Consider the following 26,205-nt stretch of genomic DNA (forward strand, 5'->3'; position numbering starts at 1 on the left):
CATTTACTGTACACAACAAACATAAAGTATAACCTATTACGTTTTGTTTAAAATCTCTATTTTATTTAGGTTGTATAAAACAACTGCACAGCATACAAAGTTTTTGTTTTTATTTATAAGACACCGTACTGTAAACTTCATATTTTCTTACATGTGTGTTTTTTAAGATTTTTATGTGGCTCTGAGGTAATTAAGACATGAACAATAAATTAACTTATTCATCACAATATGGCTAAAAATCTTTTTTGCCCTCATGGCTTCCAGGAGATGACTTCAATGGCTGTGGATGCAGCTCTTTGAATGATGGAGTCAGTATGTTGGAGTCTGGTCTTCAGCAGAGGCACATGCTCCAGCAGCTGAGCTCTGGCACCAGGAACCTCTGCCAAGACTGTGAGGGCACGGAGGGCATTGGCACACACCGCTCTGTTCTCACTCACCACCAGCCGCAGCAGAGGGGTGATGGCACCTGCTTTCAACGCCTCATGCTTACCTGAAAAGGCAAGCAGAGAGGATGTGTGGCATACATAATCTGTATATAACTAAACTTTGTTGCCAGTGCCAGCCAGTGACTTCTCTTCTGAGGGGTGCAAATTCAAAATATGTGTTCGGAGTGTCATGTGTGTTGCTCGTCACGTAAACCGCCCCACACATATGCAACCCAGGCAACGATGTTGGTTAGTAGACACGCCCCTTACTGCTGATTGGCTACAAGTGTGTTTTGGTACTTGGCCCGGCTCCCTTTTCCAGTGTTTTTCAAAAATCATGCACCCCGCCTTTAACACTAAATTCTAGTGATGCACCGATGTATCGGCCGCCGATATTTATCGGCCGATTTTTGATGAATTTGAAACCAGTAGAACGAGAAATGCCGATACCGATTGTTTATTAATTAACTGCATAAAGAAATCCATTATATGTAAAAATATGAGTTAATGTTGTTAATAAAATAAATGCTAAATAGCAAAAACCACCTTTCAAGGTTGTCATGCTGTCTTATTATATTTTTTTTAGCTTAATTTGTGCCTCTCTTATTATGTTGGTAAGTTGAATGTTAATTAGATCCAATCCATGTTCAGTAAAAATTATTTGATGCAGAAATAAACTAGCTAATAGACCAACTGTATAGTATTGTATACAAGTGTATAATATCGGTATCGGCCAGAAGTTGTCTGTTTAAATCGGTATCGGCCTAAAAATATCCTATCGGTGCATCCCTACTAAATTCTGATTACACGTGAGATTAAGCAAATATCTGGCAAACGTGACCGTCTCTTTAATCATAAACCCCTTTGAGCATCTGCAGCAGACACGTATTTTGACATGACACGTGATGCACATGATGTAAAAAGTTACATTACTCATTTTAAAAAAAAGTTAACATGACAGACACATATTTTAAAATGACGGGTTAAATACATGTTGTGACGAGCTTCGCATCGTGCGCCCTCGAAAAAGAAGTCACCGGGCGCCACTGTTTGTTGCATTGTTTAGAAGTTTTTGCTTTTTTTGTACACCATGATAACAAATTTGTCAGTTTGTTTTTTTGTTATTTTATTTGGTTAAATTCGCTATTGACTAATGAGATAAACCCATTACTGAATACAATACTGAATGTGATAACATCTCTCACTGGCCCTTGAACTTAATTATGTGCTGACCCCTGGTGATAACAGCTGTGTTCATAATGGTCCCTGCAGCATTAGCAATGACCACTTGATCACTATCTGACAGCAGGTTGACCATCAAGGGCAGAAGATCCTCCTCACACACTTGCGTCTTACCACGTGCAGGAACACTGAGAGAGAACAGTACAATAGGAAAAGAAACTTGTCTTTTTGATATTTTTTAAGAAGTTTTTTTTAACTTATTGACCAATATTGAACTTGACCTCAACCAGGTGCTTGGATACTATGCTGCTTACCTGATTCCTACTAAGGCAGATGTGGCTGCCTGGCGGATGTCCGGGGAGGTGTGAGAAAGCTGATCTCTCAAAACAGGTATTATATCACATTCTATAGCAGGATGGGCATTCACCATGATGCAACTGCTTAATGTGGATAAAATTAAAGCACGAATGTCCTCTGCTTCCACTGGGATCTTCAGCACCAGTCTAGGCACCAGGCCCATAGACACCATGAATACTGCTCCTGTAAATGAGATGACAAAAAAGACGGATGGATGCTTTGAAAAATGAAAGTATATCATAATGAAACCATAAGGTTATCATGTTAAGCTATATTTCATGGGTTTCCTTGGAATTTAACCTATGATCATGGTTTTTTAAAAACAAAAAAACACTTCTCCAGTATTTACCATTAAAAACAGAAAAATGTGCCACCTGAGGGAAATTCAGCCATCCTGTTGAGGGTTTGATGCACGTTTTTTCGGCAGGCATCTACAGGGTCATCCAATAGGTTTGCGAGGGGTACCATCATGTCATATTTAAAAAAGGCATCTCTGCATAAACATGCATATTAATAAAGTAAATCACATTGAAAAGGGAAGCTCTTCAGTAAAATGTTGCTCATTAGTTATGATTAGTTAACCGTGTATACTCGCCTTCCCAAACTCTGTGCTGCAAGCACGTAAAGCACTTCAACAGTTTTGACCCTGCATAATTCATCTTGCAGTAACTCCCTAAGTCTTTCCATGCATCCTGTGGATATAGCAGATGTTACAATTGCTATCTCATTATATTTATTTTCCTCTTTAATTTTATTATTCTGTGTCTTGTTGTATTTAAATGTGCACTGGGTAAATATTTCACAGAACACACCACTGGGTTAAAATGAACCAAATACTTGAACACAACTGCTGGGTTATTATAACCCATGGTTGCAAAACAACAACCCAACATTGGGTCATTTTTAACCAAGCATGGTGTGTAAGCTTAAATTATTTATATTTATAAATAAAGTGTAAATGTAAAGAAATTACTAGGAAATTTTAGATTAAATAAGAATAGTCAGAAATTACATTTCAAGGATAAAGAAGTTTACCATTGAGAATGGCTTCAAATGCCCGCTCAGGGTCATGCACGATGTCACAGAGTGCAGCTAGCGCCCTCTGCCGGGTAACCAGATCATCGTCCTGCAGCTCCTTGCAGAGTTTTGGAAGTGCCCAGTTACCAAAAGCAACAGATGCATGTGCCGTGTGCGCTTGTTGTTGAGATGTCTGGGGTCTTGACATTTCTTTCAGAAGGGTGCTTTAAATTAGTATGTTTGATTTATTTTAATATATTCACATATAACTGACATATTTAGTTAAACAGACAGGATAATTCTGGCAACTAACTGGTTAAGTAGCCTACTGTTCATTCTGCATTTGCACAAACGTTCAAAATAAGCATTACAAGCAGATTAATACATTGTAAAAAGACAACATTACCTTTATCGCTGATTTGTAACGAACTCTACACGCAGAGTTTCCTGTTTAGTTCGGTTGCTATGGTAGCTACGCGTTGGGCGCAGGCAGTTACGTCAATGACGCAATTCCTTTAATATCAAAAGCGAATATGCTTTTATTTCTTCAAATGTTTGTTTTTAAATAAACCTAATTCTGTACTTGTGTAGATTTTATATACAAAAATGCAAACCTATTAAAGTATTTTTAACAGATATAAAAACACTGTTTAAAGAAATGTTTTTCTCCTAACAAGAAGCACTCCAAACATGTACAATTTGCACGACTTATAATCTTTTCAATGCTTTCAAGTTTTTTCTTTATTTGTACAATGCCCTCTCCTTCTTTTAATTGTGTACTTTTTTATACACAATATAATATATATTTTTTTTATTTAACACTGAAAGGACTTTTAAGTCATAAAGCTTTCAGGACTATGGACTACTACAATGCTTTTAAAAGGATTGTATTGTATACATGGGTTTCAGCTGGCGTCACTCTCTTGTCTTCCGCCATTTTGAGGACCTGAAGTGGTCGCAAAAGAACTAGAAGCTATGCCTTCAATATGTTGTGAGCATCAAAATCGCTATTTTTACAACACTAAGAAGGCTCGACAAAACATGATATTTTGCTCGAAGTATTGCCTGTGTCTCTACACGTGAACTCGAGCATTGAGAACATTGTTTGTGAACACAGAGTTTACTAAAAAGAAGGTTTTGAACAACTGACTTTGGTTGATTTGGCTTCCGCTCGCCGCCATCTTCCCAGTCTAGATGTATCGATCTGCGAATGGAACGTAAGGAGGGAGGAGAGTAAAGATGGATAGCTCCTAAAGCATAGTTCCATATAAATGCACAGATAATTCGTTGTTTTGTCGCAAGTGAAAAACAATATTGACCTTCTAGTTGAAAAAGGAGCCTCATATGAGATTCATTCATTCGCATTCAGAAATCGATTATTTCCGTCTGGCAGGGATGACGAGCAGACACCACAACAGCCAAAATCAGTTGTACAAAACTTTCTTTTTATTAAACTCTGTGTACACAAACAATGTTCTCAATGTTCGCGTTCATGAGTAGAGATCCAGGTGATACTTCGAGCAAAGTTTCATGTTGTGACGCGCCGCCTTAGTGTTGTAAAATAGTGGTAGTTCGGTAGCAGCGAACAGCGGCTGGAAGAACGTATCGGGGATTGAGTAGGCATCACACCCAAACCAAGGTATATTTTTTTAAAGTCGCGTTTCTTTTCATGACAGTCGAGGTGCGACATGTTGTCTTTCGTAGCCATTTCCCGTATCCATAAGAATCATAGACAGTAAAAGATAAGAAATCCGTAAATCGTAGCAAGCCAGCCAATGCTTGTCAGTAGCCTACTGGTACTCGGTAGGTCCTCAAGATGGCGGCATAACGTAAAAAGTCACATGACTGAAACCCATGTATACTCTCTTTATTCTTTTTTAATTTTTATCTTTTATTTATTTTTATTTCAATTGTATTCTGTTTTATTTTTAAAAAGTTATTTGTGCATTCATAAGGGCTGTTAAAATATTGTTTACAATATATGCATAATGGCTTAAAAATGCTTTATATTTCTATGGCTCACTCATGTATAGTGCTGTTGTACATTGCACTGTGGCATCCAGACAAAATGTACAATTCACTGCTTTGCTCTTTCTATCCAACTTTATTTTGGTTACATACAAAATATTTAACCAATTATGTTTCAAATAAACAGCTTTGCTTTGTTTATTGACAGCTATAATCTTATCTTAAAAGTTCACCAGAATAACAACTACATTTTTAGTGTAGGGCTTTACTTCTACTCTTATTTGCTTGTGTAGCCATGCAGCTTGATGTGAAGGTTAATGAGTTGTCTTAGGAAGCCTCGGTTGGGAATGACGCCTCTTCCCTCTTTCACCGTGTTGATTGCTTCTACCAGGGTCATGTTATGCTTCAGCATTAGATATGCCAAAACTATAGTTGCTGATCGACTCACTCCAACATGACAGTGAACCAGGATTTTGCCTTTGGTGAGACGATATTAAAGTTTAGTGAATGATGCAGAATTAAGAATTCATACATTTTAAAAGCTGGGATGGGTTGTTCAGTATTTCTGGATATTTTTTATCCTGCAGATTAGACAGAAATCCCGTCCCCACACTCAACTGTAATTTTCAAATAAACCTTAAGGTGTTTTGATACTATTTACACAACTTACCTCTTCCTATTAGTGCTGTATGTATAAACTCTGCTGCAGTGTTAAAGTTGGCACTCATGTCAAATGTGGTTGTATCCTGTGCTTCAATGCCCATGTACGTGATGCCCATGCCTTTATAGATCTCACTGCCACGTCTGGAGCTGTGAGCACAATTTAGGACATGAGTGAACTGACATCTGCGCAGTTTCTCCAGATTTTCAGCAATGTTCCTGAGGATAAAATGCAACAGTGCATTATTATTGCATTAGTAAGAAAAAATGTTTAAGCAAAATAAGTGTTTTTCTGTTTCTATTCAGTTTATCTAAGTTGACCTGTAGGTTTACTTTTCCTAAAATGTTTGCCTGCTAGTTCATGGCCTGCAACATTATGAAACATCTCCCTCTTGTGCTCAAAACATGTACTACAATTGGGATTTGTTGGCAGGCAAGTAGTCACATACTTATGGCGCTTTTCCATTGCATAGTACCCCACGGTTTAGTTTAGTTTGGGTCGGGTCAGCTCACCTCACTTTGGCGTGGTTAGCTTTTCCATCGAGTTTAGTATCACTTCGGAGTGGGAGGGATTATAGGCGTGTCGTTATATTTACGCTGCCTACTGCTGTGACATCATACACGTGAGAGCGTTGTTGTACATTCCCATACATTCATTTATTTCTCAGTCTGCCACAAAATTAAAATTGGCCACCACAAATAGATGTTTGCACATCGCGTTTATAACTACCTCTGTCTCACATGACAGTTTCTGTTCAAACACCCGACCCGTGGCGTCAGTCGACGGCGCTCCGCTGAGCCTCATTCAAGTTGCATATAAGCATATATAATGCGGACGTGCACGTTCGGATTTGCCGCCACAAACTGTAAGTCTGGAAAAAACTGTTATGGTGTCCCGGATTCTCAACCTGCGGATGTTTTTCATCGCTAAAAGGGTGTTTGGAAACTTATAGCAGAACACAGATAACAACATGTTTGCTTGAGACAGCGCAAGCTAGCAGTAAGCTAAAGCTAATATTTACATCATAGCGATGACGTGACGATTCTCTCAGACCAATCAGTGATCTACAGTGTTTTCGCGTCACGTTTGGTATCAGCTCGGGTCGCTTGGAACCCCAACCGAGGTGGTACGAAAAAAAGTATCGGGTACTACGTACTGCACCCAATGGAAAAGCTCCCAAAAGTAAACTGACCCGACCCAAACTAAACTAAACCGTGGGGTACTATGCAATGGAAAAGCGCCAATAGATATGTATATAAAGGCTAGATGGCTCGTCCGCGCTGATGGCCAATTGAGTGTAACGTCCGCATTTTGGCGGCCATCTTAGGACAGGGCGCTCGCTCACTCGTAGCATTGAGTTTTAATGATGCAGGTACTTTTAAATGACCATAACTTGCTTAATTTTTTACCGATTTTCAAACGGATTGGTTTGTTATAAACGTCAAAGATGTACCTATGACACTGAATACGTATACTAAAAATAAATAAAAAATTCATGAAACATGTTAAAGCATCCAGAATTATAGCCACGTTAATAACGTTTGTAAAAAACCAAACCGTTTGTAAATCCGTCAAGAATTCAGCAAGTTACGAGCATTTTAGTTGGCGTATGTCACTCACCTTCCGTCCACAGCAGCAGGGAGCAGCACTATGGCAGCACTGACCTAAGATGGCCGCCAAGTGACGACACAGCTGACTCCGCCTTGAGCCATCTAGCCTTTATATACATATCTATGGTCACATATATACCGACTGTGATCAGTAAACAAATCACAAGTGTCTTTAGTTAATTTTCATTAAAATCTGTCAATAATAATTTGAGCCACTAAAATAAACTCTTTAATTGAACTCTTCAATTGAATGAGACTCATGTTTGCATTCTTACATGTTTCCGATGTAAAGTTTGGGCCAGACTTCATCTGCGTCACTGTTAATCGCTTTCCCCGAGAACAGAAGACGCTCAACTTCCATTACCGCCAAACCGGGAGACGTAAAGTCAATCTCCGCTTGAACTGAACGTGAGCTGCCGCCTCGCCACTCTGAATATCTCGACGACTTGTAAGACATTTTAACCTTAAAATGTACGTAAAATCAATGTCCATTGGTGGAAATGTGTTAAGTCAAATAATTCAAGTGCAGGACAGAAACAAAGTCCGTGTATGTCTAAAGAATAGCTGATCTAGCCTGGTTCATTCATACTGTAGCATTCATATGCAGTAACCAGCAGAGGAGGATATTTTTAGACTAGGGATTTGGATATCATTCAATAACTGACGTGGGAGAGCGCATTACCAAATCACTTACATGTGAAACGTAATACGCAGTGTTCGAATTATGTCAATGATTAGCCTATAGCTAAGCCCCCCACTCGTCATTAAAGGTTCACCGTGATTTCACAAAGTAAATGTAATCCTGGATCAACGTCTTAATCAAAGAAACCCATAATTACTCTTAACTCAAACCCTAACAAATTTTACCCATCAAATTAGTGTGAAATAATAGTTTGAGAAGAATTTAAAAGCCCTAACCCTAGAGATTATGAAAGATAATAACTAGATTCTTTCAGACAGAAATCTTGAAGATGAGTTTATTGCGAAATTGGGATAAATAATGGACAGATCACTTTGTGGAAGCGCCATAATGAACATTTTAAATTCATAGTATTTTAATATTAATAAAAACAGGGGATAGTATCATGTGATACGTTTACGGTAAAAATATAATCCCTTTTTTTACAAATAAAGAATAAATAGAATCAATTTTCTATTTTTTATTATTTAAGGGATCTTCTATATTATTTAAATGTTTCTTTAGATCTTCCTATCTGTTTAATTTAATTTTGTGCAGTGACAATAAAATTATTTATTTTATTTTGACTTGGGATAAAATGAATAACAGAATATAGAAATCATGAATGATTTAATAGTCATATTGTTTGTTTGCATTCAGTTGTCGAATTTAAGTTGCAAGTTAATCATGCATGAATAATTAAATAACATCCAAATGAGGAATTTACAACACATCCATGCTTTCTGTTGCATGCTGCTTGTCTGATGGTTGGTGGGAGACTCATATAAATAAACTCCTCGATCAGTTTCTCTTCAGTGTAAATCAAGCTTTATAAACAACAAAACATACTACTACGGCTTAGATCAGATTAAAATAATAGATCACTGTTTATCCACAGAATCGATAGCTTTTCTTATTTTAAGCTATCTCATTTTTAAGTTTCTCATTTTCCCTCCTTCTGAACACTGGAAAGCCCAAATCGATGCAGTTTGGTTGATATAATCAAACAACTTTTAACTATTTTTAAATGCTATACAAAAGTTACAAACTCACTTATTTATTCAATGAACAGGATGCGCCATTTCATTCAATTTGTTCATGAACGATTTCTCTCTTTCCGACAAAAAAAACAGAGGGCGAATTCAAATCGAATTCACTTCGAAGATCAAAAATCTTGGTTTGTAAACTGTGTTATGTATCTAAAATAACTCAAATAACCTGGGTTAAGTTGTTAAAGGTCCCATTTTTCCTGTGTTTTTGAAGCTATGATTGTGTTTATGGTGCGCAATATAACGTGTTCATGTTTCCTGTGTAAAAAAAGCACAGTATTTTTTCACACAATTTACTTATCTTTATAGCTCTGTTTTCACTGTCCTAAAAATGGGCTGATACGTATTCCATCCTTTAGAAATACGTAATGAGTTCTGATTGTGTAGCTTGTGATTTGACAGCAGCTTCCCTTAGTCAGAGCCGTTTGAGCTTAGCTGGTACCTGACATATTCCTGTGGGCGGAGGTTAGTCAAAGCTCTTTTATAGGGTTTGTGCAGGAAGTCAAGACCAATGTAAAAACATTGTGCTTGACACATCACACATTAAAAGAGTAGGCCATCAGCGCACTGAAGAGCTCTTTGTTTAAATTAGATCAAAGTTCCTGTTAGTTTAAATGGAAAAGATTGTACTTACTTTAGTAAACTGTACATCATTTAAAAAGTTTAAGACTATGGGCCCTATTTTAACGATCTAAGTGCATTGTCTAAAGCGCACGGTCTAAATGGGCATATCTGATGCCGCTTTTGCTAATTTAACGACGGGAAAAATGGTTTATGCGCCGAGCACATGGTCAAAAAGGGTTGTTCTTATTCTTTTAATGAGTAATGGGAGTGTTTTGGGCGTAGCGTACAATAAACCAATGACAGTCTCAGCTCTCATCCCCTTTAAAAGCCCATGGCGCTGGCGCTAGTCTAATCCCTATTTAGATGATGGACTCAAATGCATTTGCTATTTAAACAACGTGGAGCTAAACGTGAAAATGATAATTGCGCAGGGTGGAAACTAGTGCTGCACAATTAATCGCATCGCAATCGCAATCGCAATGTCAGCCTGTGCAATTATATGACAGCAAAATGTTGCAATTATATTAAATAAATCCATGTGTGGACTTGTTAACACCAACTTTCTGATAACAGTTTGATGATTTTCCTTGCTGTTTAAAAAAAAGAAAGAAAAACGAACAAAAAAGGTAGTGCATGTGTGACATGCACCTGTGTGGTGTGCGTCGTCACTTGTGTGTGCGCAGCGCGGAAATACCAGAGCGAAGATGGATGCAGAGGAGATTGACAGTGATCTGGTAGCTGAAAAAAACTCTACGTCTGTTGTATGGCAGTATTTTGGATTTAGGATTACTGACACTGAGCAGTTGCTACATCACGTGGCAATACGAAAACATTTCTAGTTTTACAAATACACATTTTAGCATTATCACTAAACTGTGTGTGGATTTTCCTTAAAACCCATCAAGTTGACTCATGATACCATCTATTATAATCGCAATCGCACATCGCAATATTAGCATCAATAACCGCAATGGGAAAAATTACTATCATATTATTATGATAGAGCCCTATAGCTTCACTATTTAATTCTGGAAGTCTTATAGTGACAGTTGTGTCCTAATTTGTGTCAGGACTTATGAAATGAAAAACAGAGTCCACCTGTGAAATGAAATACGACTACGAGGCTCAATCGCAGTCATTGAGAAAAAAAGCATGCATGGTCATCATGAAAGCACTTCACAAAACAACGATTGAAATCTTGATCTTTACAGAATAAAACTGAAATACATGCTTTATGCAAAGCATTCTGGGAACCAAAATCTGAATGAAAAAAACAGAAAAAGGTTGATGAGGATTTCTGGTTCCCAGAATGCTTTGTATAAGGCTGTTATTTTATAGTTTTATTCTGTAAAGACAAAGACAAAGACTTGTTAATGTTAAATGTTCATTTAGCTTTGAACAAACTGTTGCCAGTAAATAACATGAAATATACAGTAAGTTCAGCAAATGTTTTACAGTTTAGGCTTTAGGAATAACTTTGAATGGTAAAGCTCATTAAAATGTTTTTGACACAAAGTCAAAGAAGGTGAAGTGAGACATTTGACCAAAGAAATTGGGGATTAAAACATTGAATAGAAACTCATTTCAGTATTTGTTTTTTAGTAAAGACAAAAGAATAATAATTAGAGGGCCATAACCTGGCTTTAAAGGTCAATGTGTGCCAGGACACTGAAACTTGAATGGGGCAGAGCCACAAAAAACAGAGACAATACACTGAATAGATGCTTAGAAGAGGTGAATAAACAAATGCTAGCATTTTGTTGTTTTCTCTAAATAAATTCTCATGTCATGTTTAAGAAAAAAAAACATTATTTAAATAAGAAATAACACACACTTTTTGTCATCATGGAATCAATTAATTTTGCCTTTAGAAAATATATTTCCAAGTGCTTCAAATGAGACCAAACTTTTAGTGCAAACTTTCATGAACTCTTTTTGATTTTTTTTTTTCAAAAGCAGGGTAACAGTTTAGACTGTTTAACAATTAACAACGTGTTACTGTTTTGGTAGTGTAATGCTTATTTGTTTTACATGTATAACATCTTTAACATTTATTTAGTGCCCATCAACAGTATCACATTTTTTCTTTTTTTTAGAAGTCTTACAAGCACTAAAATGCAAGCTAAACCAAAGCTCGGGTTTAGGAGGTGAAATATCTCTTTAGATCTTTAGAGCCATAGACACCCAATTTTACTGATCACCATTTTTGAATAACGTCTGTCATTTGAAATTTAATCATAAAACGTAATTTTATAAACTTAGTAGGGTGAAGTCAGGTAAAGTGGGACACTTTTTGGTAAATTGCATTTTAAACAACCTAAATCAGTTAGAATGTATTAAAATTGTATGTGTTTTGTTTAAATAGATTGTAATAAAGGTCACTATGGTGAATTTTTTTCAATTTATGAATTTATTAACAAACAGTTCATCTTTAAACATCATCTGACACCCTCTTCAGCAAACTGGAAGCAATCAGGTTGAGTGGGACACTTTGTTAGGAAAAGTGGGACACTATTTTATGGTTAAAATGAACATGACAAATACAATTCCAATAAAGTTTTGACATTGTGTAAAACGTAAATAAAACCAGAATACATGCATTAAAAATGTGTGGCGCATTATGAACCGCAAAATACAACACGAAGACCTTCAACTAATGAATACTTGGAAGAATTTTTTAAAAATGCATTTCTGGAACTAATGCAAAAATTGTAACATTGTAAACTTCACTCTACATTCAATAAATGGAACTTTCCTTTTCCTTTTGGAACATCTTTTTAGAACCTTTTAACAACTTCAGTGAACACATTCAAGACAGATGAAGTCACTCTACCTGAATTCACCCTATATTAAACACTATGGGTTTCCCGGAGAGGGCTTATAGTCCCAGACTAAAATGCATGTTTGAGCTGCTTTTCCTGTTAAATTTGAACATATACCAGTGACATTGTTTTTGTCTTAAGATGGACCTGTAGTGTTTTTTGTAAGGTATGTTTGTAAAAACTTCTTAAATGACGTAATATAAATAAGACCTAGTCCTGGATTAATAAACTTTGTCCAGGAAACTGCCGCTATATAAGCATCAAAATCTAAGGGTACCCAAGCAGTTTTGAAACAGGGCTCCCCATCTGGAGATATGACAGAATTGTTATTTTTTGCTTATAACTTTGGAAAACATTTGCTTAAAATCATGAAACTGATTTGTTTGGATTTTGGGGTGATTCTGAATGAGATGATGCACAGTTTTCTTATGTTGGCCATTTCTTGTATTTGCCTAAAATGATGCAGTTTATGAAAAAGTGACAAAATCCAATAGCTAAAGTGAACTCAGAGTTTCAAAGCAGTGAAAGCACAGCAGCAAATAATCAACTGAAGATGTTTTATCTCATGCAGTTGATTATGTTGAATGGACAGAGCTTGAGAGTACACTTACATGCTTTAACAGCGACTGGTGCAGGAAAGGATAAAATAAGAGTCAATTTAACATCATCTGATTCTCCTTCTCTCCCCTATCTTTAAATTAAATGCTTAAAGATATACATTTGGATTGGGCCATTAAGGATAAACAAAGCAGAATGTAATGGCTCTTGTCTTGATGGCCATCCAATGCTGTGAGTTGGTGGCCATTTGCTTATGATTCAGCCAAGGGTTTAAGTCACAGGTAAATGTCAAGGCGTGAACCATTTCTATGATAATGAAGTGGTCTGGATGGGACACTTATGTTAATGAGATTATGGATTGGTGGAATTCCAGGATTAGGAGTGGCTGTGCTAATTCCTTTCAATGTTTTGTTTAAAGTTAAGTGCTTTGTTTCCATTTTATAGGACCGCCCCTTAAAAGGTGTATAAATGCAATGTAGTTCCAGCATCTGTTAGACTTGATGACTGCAGCACCAGTAGCAGTACGCTCGGATTTAAAGACTTCTCTATCTACAATAAAGACTACTGCTGAAGACAATACAAGACTCCTGGTCTTCACTGAAAACAGTTTCCAAAACTGACATTGATTGTTGGAAGAGTCGAGGTAATAGACTTGATAAAGCTGAATTTTTATTTTTCTATATTCTTCCTCTCACTGGAAATTGCATTTCTCTCAAATTGAATTATCTTTAATAATATTAACTACAATTTAATAACATTTTCCTTTATTCAATGTAAATAATATTGGATCCAAATAATATTGTTGACATCATAATAATTTGCTGATATCGGAGCACTTAGTATTTTTTATTTTTAATGGATTTGCTTAAAGTTGTTAATGTGAAAATGTATTAATTTATGTTTTGATTAAAGAGAAGACTGAAGACATGAGTGATCCAGACCTATGCCGAAGTAAACAAATCGACACAGAGGAACATAAAGGTCAGTGTCTATTTGTGTTTATGCATTTATAATTGGTGAGGAACATCAAGATTTGAATCATAGTAAAAAAGCATATCTAACTTAGAGGTATAGCATTTTACTGAAGGTTTATGATATTAACATGAGAATGACAGAAAAAATCAAATTCTCTTGTTTCATTTTAGACTTAATGGACCTGAAAGTTGAAAGTGATGAACTGAATGAAGTTGAGGAGAAACACTACTATCAGACACCTCATCATTTCATAATGAGAGAAACATCCAGTAGCTTGCAGATGGAAAATACTTTATTTCTAAAAAGAAAGCAAAGTACAGAAGCGGGCAAATCCTCACCTCACTGTGAGAACAGTTTTACACTTAAAAGACATTCTGAGGAACATGTGAAAATTCAAACAAGAAAGCTTCCATGCACATGTCTGCAGTGTGGGAGGAGTTTCACACAGAAACCAAATCTTGATGTGCACATGAGAGTTCACACTGGAGAACGCCCATACACATGTCTTGAGTGTGGAAAGAGTTTCAAACAGAAACAAACTCTTGAGATTCACATGAGAATTCACACTGGAGAGCGTCCATACTCATGTCTTGAGTGTGGAAAGAGTTTCACACAGAAATCAGGGCTTACTCTGCACATGACAGTTCACAGTGGAGAGCATCCATATACATGTCCTCATTGTGAAAAGGGTTTCAATCTGAAATCGATACTTGAAAGTCATATGAGAACGCACACTGGAGAGCATCCATACGCATGTATTCAGTGTGACAGGAGATTTACACAGAAATCATATCTTCAAAGCCACATGAGAGTTCACACTGGAGAGCGTCCATTCACATGTCTTCAGTGTGGAAAGAGTTTCACATACAAACAAAATCTTCAGACACACATGAGAATTCATCCTGGAGAGCATCCAGAGACATGTCTTGAGTGTGGAAAGAGTTTCACACACAAACAAAATCTTCAGACACACATGAGAATTCACACTGGAGAGCATCCAGAGACATGTCTTGAGTGTGGAAAGAGTTTCACACACAAACAAAATCTTAAAATGCACATGAGAACTCACACTGGAGAGCGTCCATACTCATGTCTTGAGTGTGGAAAGAGTTTCAAACAGAAATTGGGGCTTAATCTGCACATGACAGTTCACAGTGGAGAGCATCCATATGCATGTCCTCATTGTGAAAAGGGTTTCAATCAGAAATCGATACTTGAAAGTCATATGAGAACGCACACTGGAGAGCATCCATACGCATGTCGTCAGTGTGACAGGAGATTTACACAGAAATCATATCTTCAAAGGCACATGAGAGTTCACACTGGAGAGCGTCCATTCACATGTCTTCAGTGTGGAAAGAGTTTCACATACAAACAAAATCTTCAGACACACATGAGAATTCACACTGGAGAGCATCCAGAGACATGTCTTGAGTGTGGAAAGAGTTTCATACTGAAATCAGAGCTTAAGAAACACAAAGGAATTCACACTGGAGAGCGGCCACACTCATGTCTTCAGTGTGGAAAGGGTTTTAAAGACAAAGTAACTCTTGCCAGGCACATGAAAATTCACTCTGGAGAGCGTCCATACACATGTCTTCAGTGTGGAAAGAGTTTTATAGACAAATCACAGCTTATTGTGCACATGAGAGTTCACTCTGGAGAGCGTCCATATACATGTCCTTATTGTGAAAAGGGTTTCAAACAGACATCGGCACTTGAAAGACATAAGAGAATTCACACTGGAGAGCGTCCATAAACATTGTCCTTAGTATGAAAAGGATTTTTAAACAAAAAGAAAATCCTGAGGACCACATGAAAATTCACTAAGGAAGGAGTGATACTCTAAAAAATGCTTGCTGAAATGATAGTAACTAACGTCAAATAGTCAAATACTGCAAATGAACAGTAAAACAAATTAACAGTAAAACATTGTATTAATATCTCTAGTGCAGTGTTTCTCAACTCCAGTCCTGGGGCCCCCTCCCAGAATGTATTAGATGTCTTCTTATATAAAACACCTGATATTAATTAGGGAGACATTTCAAATATTCTGAGAGGGGGGCTCGAGCTGAGGACCGGAGTTGAGAAACACTGCACTAGTGCAATTTAGCTCGTTGTAAATGCATTTACTGTACATTTCATACTGTAATATGAAGAGCAATTTTATGGTCTTTCCTCCAGTAATGTACTGTGAGACATTAAATATTGACCACTACACTGTAAAATGTATTGTTGTCCATGTTTATTTAATTTTATACCAGGCGTATGCACAATTCTGTGAAATTAAGTGTGACTGTGGAATTAAGAATGACTCCTAAATTCCAATTCAATTGATGTGAAAAACAGGATCTAGAATTGCAATTCGAATTTGAATTAACAGAAGCAGAATTGCAATTCAATAGAAATTCAAAAAAATTCATATACATATTAAACAGTAAGTGAAGTGTTAAAAATGAAGCTTTCAGTATTATAGATGTAATTGCATTACATATTCTATAAATTATATTAGTTTGAACTACTTGTACAGATTACATTAACAGGAAATGTTTTCCCCCAGAAATTAATGTTAAAAACTCTAGCAAATGTAAGTGTATTGTAATTGTTATTTTATGGAACACACTGGAGTATGACTTTGTTTCCCAGAATGCTTCACTTTAACCAAGTATTTAAAATGGTTGCCAAACAATTTTCCAAAGTAACTTTCCTGACACTGAATGTATGTGAGATTCTTTCTGTTGTGTGACTGTGGAATTTTGTTGAATTGCCATGAATTTAATTCCACTTCCTGTCATTCCAATTCCAATTCAACTTCCTGTAGGGCCGGAGTCAATTCAATTCAAATTCCAATTCATGAATTAAATAGAGGCCAATTCTGAAATTCTGAATTGTGCACAAGCCTGTTTTATACAGTATGAACAAGGTGATGTTTTAAAGGTCAGAGGAAAACAAGTGATCAGCTAAAGGAAACATCAATTGCCATAATGCTGATATAAAACTAAACTAGCTGTTTCAATAAAACATCAATATCATCACACATATGAAATAAAGGCAAACTGGTTTTTAACAAGTGAAGATGGTAATGGTATTACCACTTCAACCAACAACAAATCTTTACTTTGACCGGCAAAGCTTTGCAGCAGCATTAATTATGTGTTCAGAAATATATTTCTGCATCAAACATCATGCAGAGTTATCAGTGAGCCCTGCCTTACGTTGCGAACTTGAAGAACTCGTATTCTGCCTGACACAAGGAATTCAGGCCGCGGTTTAGCCAATCAGATGAAGGGCACATTTCAGCGCCGACCAGAGGCATAAATGACATATAGAACCTATGAACTGATTATTTTAACGATCTAAGCGAATTGTCAAAAGGGCACAGCGCACGGTCTAAATGAGCGTGTCCGAATCCGCTTTTGCTAATTTAAGTACAGGAAAAAAGGTTTGTGTGCCAAGCGCATGGTCGAAAAGGGTTGGTCATATATTCTTTTAATGAGTAATGGGTGTGTTTTGGGAGTAACGTGCAATAAAAAGAGTCTTACCTCTCATCCCTTTTAAAAGCCAGTTGCACTTGCGCTATGTCTAATCCCTATTTAGATTACGGACTTTGTAAACTGAAAACCTAAGTGGAGGAAGAAGATCCCTAGTTTAAGATTAATGTTAAATAATTGTGTTGTTTTTCACTTGTATTGAAATTGTTTTTTTTATTAAAACCTTTAAAACCCGTTTTCTTTTAGTCATGGAAGAAAAATAGCAGGCTTTTAATTGCTGTAAATGTATGGCTATCCAATATCATCAAAAAATAATTAACAAGTATGTAAGATAAGGTTTGTACTCTAAAAATACTTTATTTGTAACAAACAGGAGATAAAGAATTTACAAACGGCTCTCCTCACGTTTCAGCACTTGGACAGAGCCATTCTTTTTTTTTTATAAAGCATTACTTAAAAATGTTTCTCATCTTATCATATCCACAGGTCATCATATACAATAAATCCGTGGGGAAGCATTTAAAAAAAAAAACATTTAAAAACAGATGCATTTGTTTAAAGCAAAGCATTTATTTACTTACCAGGCTACAGGTGAAGCAGCTCTTTGTGCCTTCTAACGTCTCATAATCGGTCCTCATTTATGTCCAAGAGACTCAATAATAATCTTTTACATTCGAATGCTTTAATTTTTTTATATTTAAAACCGTTTTTGTGCTGCTGCGCGTCTATGTGTGTGATAAGCAAACCCACGTTGTTGTCCTGTGTATAGGTGCATATTTCTAACGCGCTCATTAAATAACAAAAAACATATTGCGCCACTGACTTTAGACTTTAGACCAGGTTTTTGTTGGTCAATGGCGTAGTCTATTTTAGTTGTCTCAAAATAGCAACACGGCAAGAATGTGCCTGAACACACCTCGTTTTGTAAATCAGAAAGCCCATGGGCGCAAAAATGGGCGCAAATGCATTTGCTATTTAAACAACGTGGCGCTAAACGTGAAAATGGTCATTGCGCTGGGTTGAAACTAGCAAAAGACACTTGCGTCGCGCATTGCGTTGCATTGCGCCGGGTGTATGATAGAGCCCTAAATGTTTTGTGATTCATTTTACATTCATTAAAAAATTAAATACATCATAATTTGTTTTGTTGAACAGATTTCTTATTAATTAATTAATTAATTAATCATTTTTTACAGATAAGCTTCAATGGAACAGTGCCACAAAACACAATGGGAAAAATCAAAACATTTCTTAATGTGAGCACAATATTATGATGATACTTAGTCTACTGTATATTGCATGTCTTTGTAAACATCTTGTATTTATTAAAGGAAATATTGTCTCTTTTTCCACCATTATTCACTGTGAAGGCATTCAGTCCCACCCATGGACCCATTTAAGACCACCTTATGCATTTCAATTAGGAACCCCTTCCCTGTAATTACAAACTTTGATCACTTTCTGAGTGAAAGTGTTTAATTATAACATTTGTTTTGTTTTTACCTTGCTAAAATTTTACCTTACTTGAATTTACAACTACATTTAGATCCAAATTACTGATGTGTTATCTATCTAAAATAACTAAAATTACTTGGAGTAAGTTGTTAAATGTCCCATTTTTCCTATGTTTTTGAAGCTATGATTGTATTTATGGTGCGCAATATAACGTGTCCATGTTTCCTGTGTAAAAAAACTGTATTTTTTCACACAATTTACTTATCTCTATAGCTCTGTTTTCACTGTCCTAAAAATGGGCTGATACGTATTCCATCCTTTAGAAATACGTAATGAGTTCTGATTGTGTAGCTTGTGATTTGACAGCAGCTTCCCTTAGTCAGAGCCGTTTGAGCTTAGCTGGCACCTGACATATTCCTGTGGGCAGAGGTTACACTCAGAAAATGTTTTGTTCATTCAACATAATTGAATTAATGAAAACTTTTCCATGAAATTAGTTTAGGCTAATACATTAGGTTAATTTAAACAAATAATCTTCTGCACCAACTTAATAAATATATTTTCATTGGTCATAAAAATATCTTGTTCAATAAACTTAATTCAGTTAAGGAAAAGTTTTCCACGCAATTAATTCTGATCTTTTCAACAAAGAAAAATCAAGCAAAAAAGTCTAGTTAAACCAATTGTCAGTTTCTATATAATGCTAATTAGCATAAGCACACGTTAGCATGCTAATGACACATTGGATGAACATGTGAGAAGAGACTGATCTTCAGACAGGCATTAACAAAGTTAATGCTCTTTAAAAGAAATACGTACGTCACATCCACAACTTAACCACAAGCGGCACTCTTCTGCACGATGGTAACCAAACAATTCGTAAAAATATAACACAAACTCTTCTAAATCAATAAGATAAACCAACATTAAACACTATAAAGTCTTTCTCTTTACCTAAAAATGCATAAAATAACACTTAATTTAAAAAATTACTCTCCAAAGGCAGTTGCAATTCTGACTTTAATCTCAGAATTCTGACTTTAATCTCAGAATTCTGACTTTAATCTCAGAATTCTGACTTTATTCTCAGAATTCTGACTTTATTCTCAGAATTCTGACTTTATTCTCAGAATTCTGACTTTATTCTCAGAATTCTGACTTTAATCTCAGAATTCTGACTTTAATCTCAGAATTCTGACTTTAATCTCAGAATTCTGACTTTATTCTCAGAATCCTGACTTTAATCTCAGAATCCTGACTTTAATCTCAGAATTCTGACTTTAATCTCAGAATTTGAATTCTGACTTTATTCTCAGAATTCTGAGTTTAAAGTCAGAATTCTGAGTTTAAAGTCAGAATTCTGTGTTTAAAGTCAGAATTCTGAGTTTAAAGTCAGAATTCTGACTTTTTTCTCAGAATTCTGACTTTTTTCTCAGAATTCTGACTTTTTTTCTCAGAATTCTGACTTTATTCTCAGAATTCTGAGTTTAAACTCAGAATTCTGACTTTAATCTCAGAATTCTGACTTTAAACTCAGAATTCTGACTTTAATCTCAGAATTCTGACTTTAAACTCAGAATTCTGACTTTAATCTCAGAATTCTGACTTTAATCTCAGAATTCTGACTTTAAACTCAGAATTCTGACTTTAAACTCAGAATTCTGACTTTAATCTCAGAATTCTGACTTTATTCTCAGAATTCTGACTTTAAACTCAGAATTCTGACTTTAATCTCAGAATTCTGACTTTAAACTCAGAATTCTGACTATAAACTCAAAATTTGAATTCTGACTTTAATCTCAGAATTCTGAGTTTATTCTCAGAATTCTGACTTTATTCTCAGAATTCTGACTTTAATCTCAGAATTCTGACTTTAATCTCAGAATTCTGACTTTAATCTCAGAATTCTGAGTTTAAAGTCAGAATTCTGAGTTTAAAGTCAGAATTCTGACTTTTTTCTCAGAATTCTGACTTTTTTCTCAGAATTCTGACTTTTTTCTCAGAATTCTGACTTTATTCTCAGAATTCTGACTTTATTCTCAGAATTCTGACTTTATTCTCAGAATTCTGACTTTATTCTCAGAATTCTGACTTTATTCTCAGAATTCTGACTTTATTCTCAGAATTCTGACTTTAATCTCAGAATTCTGACTTTAATCTCAGAATTCTGACTTTAATCTCAGAATTCTGACTTTATTCTCAGAATCCTGACTTTAATCTCAGAATTCTGACTTTAATCTCAGAATTCTGACTTTAATCTCAGAATTTGAATTCTGACTTTATTCTCAGAATTCTGACTTTAATCTCAGAATTCTGACTTTAATCTCAGAATTCTGACTTTAATCTCAGAATTCTGACTTTAATCTCAGAATTCTGACTTTATTCTCAGAATCCTGACTTTAATCTCAGAATTCTGACTTTAATCTCAGAATTCTGAGTTTAAAGTCAGAATTCTGACTTTAATCTCAGAATTCTGACTTTTTTCTCAGAATTCTGACTTTATTCTCAGAATTCTGACTTTATTCTCAGAATTCTGACTTTATTCTCAGAATTCTGACTTTATTCTCAGAATTCTGACTTTATTCTCAGAATTCTGACTTTATTCTCAGAATTCTGACTTTAATCTCAGAATTCTGACTTTAATCTCAGAATTCTGACTTTAATCTCAGAATTCTGACTTTAATCTCAGAATTCTGACTTTATTCTCAGAATCCTGACTTTAATCTCAGAATTCTGACTTTAATCTCAGAATTCTGAGTTTAAAGTCAGAATTCTGAGTTTAAAGTCAGAATTCTGACTTTTTTCTCAGAATTCTGACTTTTTTCTCAGAATTCTGACTTTTTTCTCAGAATTCTGACTTTTTTCTCAGAATTCTGACTTTTTTCTCAGAATTCTGACTTTTTTCTCAGAATTCTGACTTTATTCTCAGAATTCTGACTTTAAACTCAGAATTCTGACTTTAATCTCAGAATTCTGACTTTAATCTCAGAATTCTGACTTTAAACTCAAAATTTGAATTCTGACTTTAATCTCAGAATTCTGACTTTATTCTCAGAATTCTGACTTTATTCTCAGAATTCTGACTTTATTCTCAGAATTCTGACTTTAATCTCAGAATTCTGACTTTAATCTCAGAATTCTGAGATTAAAGTCAGAATTCTGAGAATAAAGTCAGAATTCAAATAATTTTTTCACCAGTGGCCCTAATCCTCTTCCGTAGGATTGGGCCATTAAGGATAAACAAAGCAGAATGTAATGGCTCTTGATGGCCCATCCAATGCTGTGAGTTGGTGGCCATTTGCTTATGATTCAGCCAAGGGTTTAAGTCACAGATAAATGTCAAGGCGTGAACGATTTCTATGATAATGAAGTGGTCTGTATGGGACATTTATGTTAATGAGATTATGGATTGGTGAAATTCCAGGATTAGGAGTGGCCAGGGGCGTCAGTTTGTGTTGAAAAGTGGTGGGGACAAAAGATCAGATGAAAAGACATTACAGCAGGACTGGAAAAATATTGAATAACGGCGCATCAAAAATGGGCATAGTCAACAACACAAAAATACTCAGCATAAAACCCTCAACAATGTCGACTGCACATGTAACAGTCCCTGCAACACCAGCTCAACCGAACAGTGCCAAGCACCATACTGTAGAAAACAGCAGCACGTTAAGTCAATGATTACAATGAAATTCATTACATAGGTAAAAGAAAACACACTATAAGCACACAACGCAACATATGTGACCCAGGACCACAAAACCAGCCGTAGACTGCAAAAAATGATCTCCAAGAAAAAATGTTCTTTGTATTTTTGTCTTGTTTTGTCTTCTTGATGAGCAAAATTACCTAAGAAAATAAGTCTTTAGACCAAAAATATCAAATGTAAGTGATTTTGTGCATAAAACAAAAAATCTTGAACATTTTTCTTAAACACTAAATTCAAGAAAAATTCTAGAAGAAATTCTTACCCCACTGGCAGATTTTTTTGCTTGTTTTATGCACAAAATCACTTAAATTTGATATTTTGGGTCTAAAAACTAGATTTTTGCTCATCAAGAAAAAGCATCTTAATTTAAGAATTTTTAGATATTTTTACTGAAAATAAGACAAAATACTAATAATTTTTTTCTTAAAAATCTGACTTACTTTCTGTAGAAATATCTAAAAATTCTTAAATCAAGATGTATTTTCTTGATGAGCAAAAAGATGTAAGAAAATAAGTCTAGTTTTTAGACAAAAGCTATACAATTTAAGTGAATTTGTGCTTAAAACAAGCAACAATATCTGCTAATGGGGTGAGAAAATTTTGCTTAAATTTAGTGTTTAAGTAAAAAGAAATCTTATTTTTAGATTTTTTTCTCACCCCATTGGCAGATATTTTTGCTTGTTTTAATCACAAATTCACTTAAATTGTATATTATTTGTCTTAAAACTAGAGTTATTTTCTTAGGTCATTTTGCTCATCAAGAAAAAACATCTTGATTTAAGAATTTTTTGATATTTCTACTGAAAACAAGACAAAAATACTAAGTAAGAAAGTAATTTTTGCAGTGTAAGTATTGTTTTATTTTCTGAACATTTTAACCAAATGCTTTCAAAAAGTGGTGGGGACAAAATCAGCCATTTCAAAAAGTGGTGGGGACATGTTCCCCAGCGTCCCCAGTGTAAATGACACCTATGGGAGTGGCTGTGCTAATTCCTTTCAATGTTTTGTTTAAAGTTAAGTGCTTTGTTTCCATTTTATAGGACCGCCCATTAAAATGTGTATAAATGCAATGTAGTTCCAGCATCAGTTAGACTTGATGACTGCAGCACCAGTAGGAGTACGCTCGGATTTAAAGACTTCACTGTCTACAATAAAGACTACTGCTGAAGACAATACAAGACTCCTGGTCTTCACTAGAAACAGTTTCCAACACTGACATTGATTGTTGGAAGAGTCGAGGTAATAGACTTGATAAAGCTGAATTTTTATTTTTCTATATTCTTCCTCTCACTGGAAATTGCATTTCTCTCAAATTGAATTATCTTTAATAATATTATATACAATTTAATAACATTTTCCGTTATTCAATGTAAATAATATTGGATCTAAATAATATTGTTGACATCATAATAATATTCTGTATATTGGAGCAGTTAGTATTTTTCAGTTTTTAATACATTTTCTTAAAGTTGTTGATGTTAAAATGTATAAATTTATGTTTTGATTAAAGAGAAGACTGAAGACATGAGTGATCCAGACCTATGCCGAATTAAACAAGAAGACACAGAGGAACCCAAAGGTAAGTCTCTATTTGTGTTTCTGCATTTATAATTGGTGAGGAACATCAAGGTAAAATTTCACCCGGTTCATCAGATTTGAATCATAATAAAAAAGCATATCTAACTTATAAAGGTATAGCATTTTACTGAAGGTTTATGATATTAACATGAAAATGACAGAAAAAACACCAAATTCTTTTGTTTCATTTTAGACTTAATGGACCTGAAAGTTGAAAGTGATGAACTGGATGAAGTTGAGGAGAAACACTACTCTCAGACACCTCATCATTTCAAAATGAGAGAAACATCCAGTAGCTTGCAGATGGAAAATACTTTATTTCTAAAAAGAAAGCAAAGTACAGAAGCGGGAAAATCCTCACCTCACTGTGAGAACAGTTTTACACTTAAAAGACATTCTGAGGAACATGTGAAAATTCAAACAAGAAAGCTTCCATGCACATGTCTGGAGTGTGGAAAAAGTTTCACACGGAAATCAAATCTTGATGTGCACATGAGAGTTCACACTGGAGAACGCCCATACACATGTGATCAGTGTGGAAAGAGTTTCAAACAGAAACAAAAACTTGACAGGCACATGAGAATTCACACTGGAGAGCATCCATACTCATGTCTTGAGTGTGGAAAGAGTTTTATAGAAAAAGTCAATCTTAACAGGCACATGAGAGTTCACAGTGGACAGTATCCATATACATGTCCTCATTGTGAAAAGGGTTTTATTCAGAAATCGATACTTGAAAGTCATGTGAGAATTCACACTGGAGAGCGTCCATACGCATGTCTTCAGTGTGACAGGAGTTTCAAATATAAATCAAGTCTTGACAGACACATGAGAGTTCACCCTGGAGAGTGCCCATACTCATGTCTTCAGTGTGGAAAGGGTTTCACACAGAAATCACAGCTTAATCTGCACATGACAGTTCACAGTGGAGAGCATCCGTATGCATGTCCTCATTGTAAAAAGAGTTTTAAACTGAAATCGAAACTTAAAAAACATGTGAGTGTTCACATTGGAGAGCGTCCATACACATGTCTTGAGTGTGGGAAGAGTTTCATATACAAAGTCAATCTTCAAATCCACATGAGAATTCACACTGGAGAGCGTCCATACATGTGTCTTCAGTGTGGAAAGAGTTTCACACAGAAATCAAATCTTAACAGCCACATGAGATGTCACACTGAAGAGCGTCCATACTCATGTCTTCAGTGTGGAAAGAGTTTCAAACGCAAAGAAAGTCTTGACAGCCACATGAGATGTCACACTGGAGAGCGTCCATACGCATGTCTTCAGTGTGGAAAGAGTTTCAAACGCAAAGAAAGTCTTGACAGCCACATGAGATGTCACACTGGAGAGCGTCCATACGCATGTCTTCAGTGTGACAGGAGTTTCAAACATAAATCAAGTCTTGACAACCACATGAGATGTCACACTGGAGAGCGTCCATACTCATGTCTTCAGTGTGGCAAGAGTTTCAGATGGAGTGCTAGTCTTAAGATTCACATGAGAATTCACACTGGAGAGCGTCATAAACATTGTCCTTAGTGTGAAAAGGATTTTTAAACAAAAAGAAAATCCTAAGGACCACATGAAAATTCACTATTGAACGAGTGATACTGTAAAAAATGCTTGCTGAAATGATAGTAACTAACATCAAATAGTCAAATACTGCAAATGAACAGTAAAAGACTGTATTAATATCTCTAGTGCAATGTATCTCTACTCCAGTCCTCGGGCCCCCTCCCAGAATGTTTTAGATGTCTTATATAAAACACCTGATATTAATTAGGGAGACATTTCAAATATTCTGGGAGGGGGGCCCGAGCCGAGGACCAAAGTTGAGAAACACTGCACTAGTGCAATTTAGCTTGTTGTAAATGCATTTACTGTACATTTCATACTGTAAGAACAGCGATTTTATGGCCTTAACCTCCAGAAATGTGAGACATTAAATATTTACACTGTAAAATGTATTGTTGTCCACATTTATTTACTTTTAAACAGTATGAACAAGGTTATGTTTAAAAGGTCAGAGGAAAACATGTGATCAGGTACAGGTAACATCAATTGCCATAATGCTGATATAAATCTAAACTAGCTGTTTAAAA

The 26,205-nt window shown here is 35.6% G+C and overlaps 2 protein-coding genes and 1 pseudogene across 2 annotated transcripts; 1 reads left to right on the plus strand and 2 right to left on the minus strand.

The window, feature by feature from the left end:
• Window positions 1–141: 141 nt before the first annotated feature.
• On the minus strand, window positions 142–4,034 carry rsph14 (radial spoke head 14 homolog). Its single transcript, XM_065247968.1, has 6 exons — window positions 3,000–4,034; window positions 2,560–2,656; window positions 2,339–2,457; window positions 1,922–2,147; window positions 1,659–1,795; window positions 142–490 (listed from the first exon to the last, which is right to left on the minus strand). Exons 1-6 carry the CDS (start codon window positions 3,187–3,189, stop codon window positions 252–254), a joined length of 1,008 nt encoding a protein of 335 aa, XP_065104040.1. The 5' UTR covers window positions 3,190–4,034; the 3' UTR covers window positions 142–251.
• Window positions 4,035–5,065: 1,031 nt separating this feature from the next.
• On the minus strand, window positions 5,066–7,851 carry LOC135729704 (dual specificity protein phosphatase 26-like). The gene is made up of 3 exons (XM_065247529.1): window positions 7,496–7,851; window positions 5,620–5,828; window positions 5,066–5,426 (listed from the first exon to the last, which is right to left on the minus strand). The coding sequence occupies exons 1-3, from the start codon at window positions 7,675–7,677 to the stop codon at window positions 5,227–5,229; spliced, it is 591 nt and encodes a 196-aa protein (XP_065103601.1). The 5' UTR covers window positions 7,678–7,851; the 3' UTR covers window positions 5,066–5,226.
• Window positions 7,852–13,285: 5,434 nt separating this feature from the next.
• Window positions 13,286–26,205, plus strand: part of LOC135729715 (uncharacterized) — a 47,379-nt pseudogene continuing 34,459 nt past the window's right edge.

This window comes from Paramisgurnus dabryanus, chromosome 11, assembly GCF_030506205.2.
Source record: "Paramisgurnus dabryanus chromosome 11, PD_genome_1.1, whole genome shotgun sequence".
NCBI lineage: Eukaryota > Metazoa > Chordata > Actinopteri > Cypriniformes > Cobitidae > Paramisgurnus > Paramisgurnus dabryanus.